At 39.2% G+C, this 11,038-nt stretch overlaps 1 protein-coding gene across 1 annotated transcript in view; it reads right to left on the bottom strand.

Annotated features, from left to right (window-relative positions):
- Nucleotides 1–10,709, bottom strand: part of me1 (malic enzyme 1, NADP(+)-dependent, cytosolic) — an 87,273-nt gene extending 76,564 nt beyond the window's left edge. Inside the window, exon 1 of the mRNA XM_055042030.1 lies at nt 10,509–10,709. Coding sequence (XP_054898005.1) covers nt 10,509–10,637 — 129 coding nt within the window. The 5' untranslated portion in view covers nt 10,638–10,709. The remainder of the gene's footprint in view (nt 1–10,508) is intronic.
- Nucleotides 10,710–11,038: the final 329 nt, after the last annotated feature.

Here is an 11,038-nt window from a genome sequence, read left to right on the forward strand (position 1 = left end):
GTATGTAAAAGGAAGCACATGTAACAGCTTTTTCCTTGCTATAGGATTTATAAACCTTCGTTAGGTTTGAGCTGTAAGACTAGATTTACCTGATGATGCATAACCAGTTTCTCCAAAAACTGTTGAACCTTTGCTTGGTGAGCCTAAGGTTTTAAAAGTTAGGCTCACATAAATTTGTTACTAATTTATTCCAGAAATGAATATTTAGGGACAATTCTGAGATGGAAGTCACTGTCTGTCAAAATCCATATGAATATCCAACCATTCCCAGATGTATCTCAGTTACACATAAATAATCACATAACGGCTTCTTCCTTATTATCGGATCTGCAATCTTTTGAAGATTTGAGTTTTGTAGATTTTGCCTGATGATTTATAAACAATTCAAACAATTCTGATTCTGAGGACGAATTTCGAGATGAAAGTCAATTTTTTTTTCTCTAATCATTTTCCAAATTAAATGATTTAACTTGAGTAAAATATTCATTTAATTCAGAGCAGTATAAAATGATTAGGAAATACCTAAATGACTTTTCTCTGTTCTACTTTCTTTATGTTCCACTGCGAGACTTCCATCAATTCTAATATGAAGATTTATCATATGACAAGAGCTCCCCTGCTGTAGCACGGCAGACAAGAGCAGCATTGAGGAGAGCTGAAAGAGGTGAGATGCTTTAGGTGAGCTTGATGGGCAGGTGATGAGGCTCAGACAGTCTCCTTCTTTCTGTCTGGGACAAACTAATGGCTTCTCCCTTGTATTTGGTGCTGAATAAACCTGGCATTAGAGCGCGTTTGATTGCAGTCAGCTGAATTGACAGACTTATCAAATTACATTCTGCTGGTCCAGAAAACAACCCCGTTAAACGGGCGTGCAGAACAGCAGGTTAACAGAAATATTCAAGTGTGTGTATACAGCTTTCCGTCTGTCTGGGCGATCCACTCCAGTCTATCACAGGAATGTCTAGTCACCCCCGGAGCGTGCGCAGTCAACCTGAAACACCTGGCCACACCTGGCACAACGCAGACACACACACATGCTTCTGTGGCACACACACATGCATGCATTGAGCTCTGCAATCTGCACAAGGTGCAGATGTTTTCTGTGAGCCCTGAACAAAGACTGACCTGTCACGGTTTTCAGTTCACTTGAGGGAAGCATTGAAACCTAAATGTTGACCTTGCTGTATTTAGCTTTAAATATGACAACCGATCTCTAAACTGACTCTTATTAGTGCACAAACACACACACTGAAGCTGTTTAATATCTGTCCAGATAAAAGCAATTTGAGCCCTGTCCACACTTTTGATTTTGAACATATTTCATTCCTGAAGCACTTAATGCTTCTGTTAATTTCCTTGGAAACCCATATTGGAAATTAGTGATAAAGTGTCCAGTTCAAACATGAGGTCATAAGTCAGATGCTCAATGTGTGCGTGTGTGTGTGAGTAAAGCGTTTTGATGTCATTGGGTTGACAAGCAGCTATACAAATATGTCATAAAGGAATTTAGCATATATCTGGAATTTATCTAATGAGTTGAAGGAAGTGAAGTCACTTGCATCCCCAACAGACCAGCACTCTATCCAGAGGTTTAAAAGCACCTTGTAACAAACCCACATTTTGCCACAGAGGTCGATGGCAGCTTGTGAAGAAAATGTTAGGTTAAAATAAACCTGATTACTATATGCAGCTCTGTAAATTGAACCCCACTGGAAACCTGGTCATTCCACCAAATAATGATTTCTGAACTCTTTCTGAGTTAAATCATTAGTATTATTGTTTCTAAATGAATAAGAACTGGTTCTCTATGCAATATTTAAGGTTTGAAATCAGTGCATCTCTTCTATCATTTCGACCATTTCCAATTTTCTGCTAATAAATACTACATTTTTGTTTAGAATTTCGGAGACATGTCAGTAGTTCATAGAATAAAAGAACAATGTTCATTTCACTCAAACATAAATATTACTTACAAAAGACATTTAAAAAAATAGCAAAACAATATATTTTAAAACTCGAGAAACTTTATGAAAACCTGCTGTGTGTCTGAACTGAACTGTTGGGTGACCTGGTCGCCCAGCTTTGGGACGTTCAGTCCCTTGACAACTCCTCTTAATAAATTTCTTTCCTGTCAAGAAAACATCCAATTTTCTGTTCCAACCTTCCTATAATAGAGCATTTGTTCTCTGTGCTTTCAGGGTGATGAATCATCTTAACCCTTTCATTTTAGAGAGGCGTGCTCCGAAAGGTTCAGTCGGAATTAGGCAAGTATTTTAAAATTACTTCTCTCCCCTGAATAACAATGGGACAGCAATTGCAAGAAAGTTATTTTCATACTCAGGATGTTTTGAGGGTTTTCTGCCTCCAAAATATGCAACTCATTATGATAATGTTACTTTGTGGAACATGTTCACACATAAATGTTGTACTATGAGCATAATTGAGTTTTAAAAAATGCACAGCTACTGGTTTTGACGCTGCAGAAAATGAGAAAATATTGACTACGTTTTGTATGGGTGGCAGTCGTATCATATTCTGATTTCAGGACCGCTCGGGAATCCTTGGCTGTGCTAATTACTGTTTTAGTTGCCTTTTATCTGGATCTGGAATTTGGAAATTGCTAACTTGGTTCTGGTTCTAGCCGACTCTGCACCCACAGAAACAGAAATAAGCAAGGATGAAAAAGCATCCAGCCTCTCTGCACAAAAAAAAAATCTAGAATAATCGTTCTGAAAACTGCAAAACATCCGAAACACTGAGTTCCTTTAAATCAACTTGCATTGGACCCACAATAACCGGAACACTGATCAACATATTTGATGCATATTGGTGATTCTCATAATGCCACTCGATAAAATGCAATGTCTCCTACTGGTTTCACAACTCGCGACTGGTTAATGTGTTCAGGACGTTTTTATGCTGTCCTGATGTGAAGCATTTTGAACTGCCTTGTTTATCAATGTGCTTTACAAGAAAACTTGATGGATTGATTTAAATACAAATGGTCTGCGCCGCAAGTAAACACTCACTCTCACCAATTCTATTCTTTTTTTAAAATCCCATAATTTTCTATGAACAAAATTATTAAAGTAAAAGTAAAAATACATACAACAGATTACGCTTCATCATTGTGTATAATGAGTGAAAAATGAATCACACCCTATAATGCATAAACCCACAGAATTTAACAAGCTACTCTTTTTGGGGTTTTTTTTTTGTTTTTTTTGTTTTTTGTTTTGACACAACAGCTTTACTAAGATATCTTCTTCATCCTGTTTTCCTACTGATGAACTTTTGTTTGCAGTTTTATGATTGGACAGAAGTAGCATTTGTCATAATTAAAGTCATTAATGACTCTTTTTTTTTGATTCATCATATTAAAAGAAGCTTAAAAACGAAGCTGCTGCTCATCATTAACGGAAGAATTTTCCCACACACAGAAAACAAGGATGGCACATGTTGACGGGAAGCCAAGGAGGGAATGAGGCGCTGTCAGTAAAACTGAACCTCAGCTCACAGCATCCACAATACGCCACTCAGTTTTTCCAAAGAGTGTCAGCAATAAACTTTTATAACCAAAAAATAAGCTTCCTATTTTCATGCTGACAGAGAATTTTATGAAAATCCAAGTTGCAGATAGCTGTTTCTGAAATGATACCGCTTCGATTTATATACCGGACACATTTAAATAAAATTGTGATATATCCCTGTTTGAATATTTGGAGAAGAGCCTGTTTGGTGACGCACAGAAACTCAAACATACCGCACAAAATTCCTCTAAAATAACAAAAGAGATCACAAGAGCAAAGTTTAAACAAAGTCTGGCACAAAGTCTGGCCTGTTTTTTTGTTTGGTTTTTTTTTTTTTTTACAATTTAAGTGCTGAATGTGAAAACCTTTGAGTAAAGAAAAACTCCCAAGTCTGCAGAGCAAATCTGAATGAGTGAAAGCAGCAGCCAAACCAGAGTAAGTCTAAACTGGGAACTAAATGTTGCTGCACAGAGTTATCAGGACCGTCGCCATCTGGCATCAGAGCCTCACTCCCTAATCATTGTGCGCTGTTCAGCACATGCCAGAAACAAATACCCTTAAATACAGTGTTTTATGGCGCAGTGTCGTCTGCGGTTGCAAATGGCAGATCTAATTCAAACGCTGTCTGCATGTGAGCTCTCCATTTAATTTAGTATTCTCAGCCCTAAATGATGCATGCTGTTTGTAAGTTTTATAGACTTCAATAAACACAACTTTGCTCTTTACTCTTGGGGATCAACACGAGTTTTGTGGGATTTAGCATTAAAGGGATGAATGACAGCTTCATTTTTCATTTCGTGGCCCTCTGTTTTAGAATGTAGGTCGTTGCGGGTCTTCTATTCATCATCTATTCACTGCTGAAAGTAATTTTTTTGCAGCTTTGCAAGCAGGTAAAATCTACGTTTGAAACAGTTGCCATGAAAGGCTGCCGGCCATTTTCTGCTTTCAAATTTTGTGGCTAAAATCTGACCCCACTCCATTTTTGTTTTGTATTTCATGAAGGAGGAAGTTGCGCTCAGTGTCTTCTTCAAAGGACTTTGTGCCCTTTCCTTCATTGGTTGTTGGTGCAGCGCCACCTACAGGCGAGGGGCGAAACAGGTTTCTCAAAGGGTTTTGATTTTTTTAACGCAGTGCAGTCCAGCAGCTGTAAATGTAACAAATGTAGATATTTTGTCTACTAGATAATCATGTGTAACAAAACCCTAAGGAAAAACGGGTTTTGGAAAAGTCAGAACCTAAATCTAATTGCCATTATGTGTAATTACCCCACCAGGCCTGCTTTTAAACATTGAGTGAGCCAAAATTGCTACACATATCAAAAAAGCCTCTCAACTGCAGCTGTTGCCCCCAAAGGTGACTTAGCAAGAACTTTTAGGGGTAATTACTTTTCTATACATGGGCAAACTGGTTTGGGCAGTTTTCTTTTTTGCCCCCAAAAATCAATGAACTTAAGAAATAACAACATGAGGAAGTAGGGCTACAAATTGGCACCACTGTGAAATTTTACTTTACCACAAAGGAAAACAGCTGCAATTGTCATTCTATTAATCTTTTCCTATTATCTGTATTTTCCAACAGAAAACCAGTGAATGGCCATCTGTTATCTCAGTCGGGTGCTTGACTTGATTCCGCATCTCTAATTAGACGTCAAGAGACGGTTACTTTTTCAAATGTTGTTGTTGCTTTCCAAAGTGACACCGGCATCAGAGAGCGGCAAAGAACTGAGATGCACACAGATACCTCATTAAGGTGATCAAGCAAAGTGACAGAGGACTTCTGTGGAGCTCTGCTCACCACCACAGAGGTTCCTTTCTGCACCTCATACCCCACTCTGTCTCTTTATTGCGCACAGAAGGCACCTATAATATCCACCTACAGAGGGAGGAAGGGAGACCGGTAGTGCTGTGTGTGAGTCCATACATCCGCAGAGCGAGGCGTACGCAAGCAGAGAGATTAGAGGGAAACGAAGCCTGTCGATGTGAGGACAGGCTGCTTTCAGCGCTGCATCCCTCAGCATCAATTAGCAGGTTGTGCCATGACTGGCTCCTGTTAGGGGTGAAGTGGAGCAGCTAAGAGAGGTAAACACACCTCTTCCCAAGGGCTTGCAAAGAGCTGGACGAGGGTAGCAATGTCACACTGCCTGAGCCACAAGGACCCGCCTGTGCCCGACTCCCAACATGCTCCAGCAGTCATTTCCTACTTTCTCCTTCAATTTCCTGGCCGCCGTCTCACGAAGAGAACTGACAGTGAACGGTTCACCGGGCCGCATAGGCGACCGTTTTTCTGCCGCTTCACCCACCTGGGTGTGTTTTTAGCACGGCCAGTTCATCAGGTACATCCACCAGCTATCTTGTGTCTACTTCAACACATACAGCAAATTTGCTTTTGTTTTTTCCATTTCTTTAGCCTTTTGCAGAACAAGCCATGTACCAAGAAGAAACAGGCACATCGCTCTTGACTGCTTTTTCCTAACTAAAAGTTTTCATGCCAGCAAAAGTCGCCTTATAAAAGTAGATTTTGTTCCAAAACAACATATGAACACAGCAGTTTGCTCATTTAGGATGGCCAGCTTTGAAGTGAGATGAAAAACTACCTTGTAAAAATGAAGAACAAAAAGACTGTGGCTCATAACATTCACTCTTTACACCACTTGAAAATAAGAAGGCAGATTGGGAGAAGAGAAAAAAAAATAGGAATAAAATTATGAGAGTAATTGATTTAAGTCTGAAATTTCAAGATAATAGTCTGTTAGAGGTAATTTAAAAGATCAGCTAAGGTCAAGCTTATGACATACTTTGAATGGAAAAGATTACACTCTTTGTTGGGATGAAAACATTTTAATTTTATGCTTCTAAAAATCCATTTTACTGTTCATGTATGTTACTTAAATTACATTTGAAACCAGAATTCAAGGCCCAATTTGGAATTTGTTGTAAAGTTTCAAAACCTCAAAAGTTAAAAAAAAAAAAAAAAAAAAAAAACATTTCAAACACTCCAATATTCCTGAGCATGTTGCACAGAAACTGGAGACCATTTTTACCCATTATTAAAGAGAAGGCATTTAACCACTTCTGATAAAAATGTAGAGCTCATTTAAAATTGGTTGCTTTCAACATTTCGAGTGAGGCTGCTTGCTGTTACCCTATTTCCAGGAATAGTTTTAATGCATGTGTGGGACCATGTTGTAACACCCACTTGTAGCTGTTTACTTCAGGTGAAGTTCAACACATTAGGAGTGGAGATGCTACCTCGAATCTTGGTCCTGTCTGACTGTAAAGATTTGCTTCACAATCCGTTTTTATTAGTACCCTGGCAACCACCGTGGAGGCATGTAGCTTGCATGTTCTCCCTATGCATGAATTCTAGTTACTCTGGCTTTCTTCGAAGCATGTTAGCATAATTAGCATCCCAACAGTGCACGGACGATAAAAGGGTATATACAACCCTAACCCAACCCTAATGCATTTTATTAGTCAAGAGGTCAACCAACTTAAGTTTCTATGTTACTTCACAATTGACATTATTCAGACATTAGTGTGGATATTTTTTTATCCTGTATGTTTGGCTCTTTTAAAGTTGTTGGCTATACACTCATTTCAAAAAACAACTCCGAGTGTGTGAAAATTACATTTGTGCCCACGGCGAATCTATGTAAACTAATGAGCTGCCAGTCTTATTTCCATGTAGCTCCCTATATCCAGCCCGCTGAAAGAGGGTTTACTGTTCATTGGGCGCGGTCAGTGGCCCCGAGGCGTAACCTGAGATGTGAACAAATATTTCACAGGACTGAGATTGAACGCAGAGGCTATAGGTCTTTAAGGAAGCAGTAATGTAAAGCGAGGATGATTTGTATCAAACCGGTTATGCATTCTGATGAAAATTTGTCCCGACAGAAAGAAAGAATTCAGGTCAAAATGATAGGTTTTCTTTTATTGTATGTTTTCCCAAACTTAGCTTTGGAATCAAATGTTAAAATGCCTTAGTAAGTAAACAGGATTTTCTTAAAAACAAACAAAAAAATAATAATTTGTACTTAAAGAGACAACATAAACTTCTGAAGAGAGCAACTTCTCAGGTCCATGAAGAAGGTAACTAGACAAGCAAAATGAGAGCTGAAACAATTAACGGAATTAAATTGATTATTTGTGATTCATCAATTGTTGAAATAATCAACTAGTTTAGTAATCGATCAATTGTTGATTGGACTATACAGACCCAAACAGGCCATTTGATGAAAAGAATAAACACATTCAGAGCAGAAATTAAGTCAAATATGTCTTAGGAAAAACTCCTCACATGGTATAGTTTTACCTTCACCTGTTTTAGCTTTACTAAAGGAATGCTACAATAGTTTTATGTAATAATATTACTTAAAATATATTTTTTATATATATAAAAAAGAATTGAATTATTAATTTAATGTATTTTTAATATTGTGGTTAAACGAAAAGTATATAGAATGTGCCATTTTTTAATCAACAGATTAATCGATTACTCGAATAATTGTTAGTTTCAGTCGTAAACAAAATAAGACAAAGGGAACTCAGACAACAAAGCAGGATATTATAACAGATGCTGAGTCGGTAAAATGTGTTCCTGCTGTATCAAATCAGATTCGAAAGCAAAAAAAAAAATCTGACTTTTTTATTGTTCTTTTCAGGAAGTGTGAAAAAAGCAAAGCAGAAATGTTGCAACGTCCTCTTTGTGGCAGCAAGTTTTTCTCTATCAGCAGAGACCCGTCACGCCAGGGATACCTCCACAGTGAGCATGGAGGGCCATAACACGCAAAGGTAGAAATTATTTTTGCTTTTCTTCCAAAGAATCGTTGGTCAACATAAAATGAAGTTGAGTGTGCATGAAATTCTAACAAAATCTTTTCCCTTTAACGTCTACGCTTTCACTATTAAAAACATATGAAAAAGTGGAACCTCTACGTTTATCCAGACAAATTAGGTTTTTGCGTTTAGCGCCATATCTTTCAACAGAGCACACACACACGTGTCACTGAACTCCATACTGCAATATGGTAAGTCAAACACATGGTGGTGGTGGGCAGCTCTGATGGAGCCATTAGCAGTCACCAGATGACTCACGCCACAGATAACCACTATCCGACTTATCGAGAACCTTCCTGACATCTCACACCGCCGCAGTAAACCAACAGCCACCTTTATCAACTCCGAACACCTCACTATGCGAAACATGTTGCTTCATGGCCTGACTACAAGCTTCTGTGTGTCGCATTAAGAACACAATGTGTTGCTTAATTGAGAAGTAGAGATTAGACGATGCTTGGTTGGTCCCCTTCATTTACTCTGCTGCCCCTTAATAAAATCCAGTGCAACCCATAGTCGTCAAAAGTGACCTAATTGCCCAGCAGCCTGAGCCTAGAGATCCCCACTCTGACCCACGGCGGTGGGAGGATCATGTTTTTGAGACCATCTTTTGAGCCACAGTGGCAGGAAAGAATACTTTTCAGATTTGTAATTGTAAAATACTTTTGAAAACCATCCATAAATTCCCTTCCACTTCACAATTTTACACCACACTGTGTTGGACGATTACACACACAAAAGCATTCCAATAAAACACGCTGAAGTTTTTGGCTGTAATGTGGAAAAGATTTCAAGGTGTGTGTCTACTTTCGTGAGGTACGGTGCAGAGTTTTAGCATGACTTCTTCTTAGAATAAATCAAAGATTTAAAATATTATTTTAATTATATTCCAAAATAATATTTTAACTTTGAAAATTTATTTTATAAGAAAAAAAATTTAATTATAAAATAATTTAAAAAATGTATTTATAAAAGGAACACACATGTTCCTTTTTTCTCATTGAAGGAATATATGCGACAAAAAGAAACCCTCAGAGTAAAAAAAAAAAAGATTGTTAAAGAATTCTAATTTAAAAAGGAAGACTTTCTAAATGAGAGCAGTAGGACAACACTGTGGACTGAGTCAGGCGGTCAGTCAGCACCATGGACAGAAGCCTCTTTGGCCACAATTTGAACTCTTGGGGCCCCAGAAACATCATGGGGCCGAGAGAAAACTCTGGAAAGCTCACTGTAAATGAGAATCAGCCTATGTAAGCTAATTTAGGGCTATTTACATAATCCATTGTGCATCTTGTCATCCCTCTACAAACGACCAAATAAACAAAACCTGAGGAAATATTGGTTGATGTAAAATATGGGAATGAATGGGGAAGCTACGAAGTCCAAACACCAACTGGCTCCTTGTGTTTTTGTTTGCTTTTTTAAATCGGGAGTACTGCCGGACATTTCCCTGCGGAAGTTACTCAACACCGTTTACTGCCTGGTTATGTAACTTTTCTATCTCAGTAAAGCCATTTAACATGATAAGATGCAACATGCTGAATCACGCTCCTTTACATGTCCTTTGACTGGATTATTGCTGCTCTTTTGCTGTGTTTGAAGCAGTCCTTCAGTGTGTCTGTGCGTAAGCTGCTTTTGGTCTCTTTAAATTCTAAATATAACCGAGTCTAAAGCTGATGGCCAACCGTCCCGGCTAATGCGACGTTCACGGCCCGCCTCTGGGCTCCGTCAGCGCTCTGTGTGTAAACGCAAGCTACATCAAAGTCATAAACAAATGCGCCACATTCGTCTGCGTTTCGTTTAGTAGCTTCTGCTCATGTAATGGCAAAACCTGTAATGTCGTTCGTATTGTAGGAGACACTAAAAACGTCGAAAGTCTTGCTTTCTAATTAGCGGTTGGCTAATTAGAAAGCAAGACTTTGTTGTTCTGAAGCACCTCGCTGTTTGGGGAAACTTCACCCTCTAAAGGTTTTTCTGAAAACCAAAAGAAAATGATACGACAGACAAACACAATATCTTCTTGCTCGTAGCGTAAGCTTAAAATTAAGTTGCCGTTTTTCGTCCCCAGTGCTAGAATCTCCCACAGCTCCTGAACTCAGCAGCTTACTTGTCAACGCTGCTGAGTTTTCCCACGGACACCCACCTTGTTGAGGTGGGGGTTCCGGATGACATCGTAGCCCTTCTTCTTGGTGAACACGAGCATTTTCCCCTGGTCTTCGGACTTGTGCATCTCCGTTTCCACGGACTCTCGTCTGACCTGTCCGCGTGCCATGTTGTCGCCTCTTTAAATAGAGCCGCTCTGGTTGAACTGTTGTGAACTCAACAAGTGGACGCGCAGGTCCGGCCGCGTCGCTCTGGTCGCACGTCCGCCACGGAGGGGGGGGGGGGGGGGGGTTAAGACGAGCAGGAGCCTCCTTATCAGTGGAGCTGTCCACTAAAGGTCAGGGGGTGAGCCAACAGGAGCCTGTCACTGGCACCACTAAATGGTCGCTCAGGAATCACCCTGGAGTTGTTTGAATAACTTCAGCCCAAGTTTGCTGTTCCATTCAAATTTGCAGCAGAGGTCATAAATCAACATGAAAGATTAGCTAGTGCTTTGCAAAAAACAAAAACACAAGTTTCCCCACACTGCTAAACTTGTCACACGACTGCTACCGACTTCTAAACATTTTT

Source organism: Poeciliopsis prolifica, unplaced genomic scaffold (assembly GCF_027474105.1).
Source record: "Poeciliopsis prolifica strain line A6 unplaced genomic scaffold, Auburn_PproV2 SCAFFOLD017, whole genome shotgun sequence".
NCBI classification, from domain to species: Eukaryota; Metazoa; Chordata; class Actinopteri; order Cyprinodontiformes; family Poeciliidae; genus Poeciliopsis; species Poeciliopsis prolifica.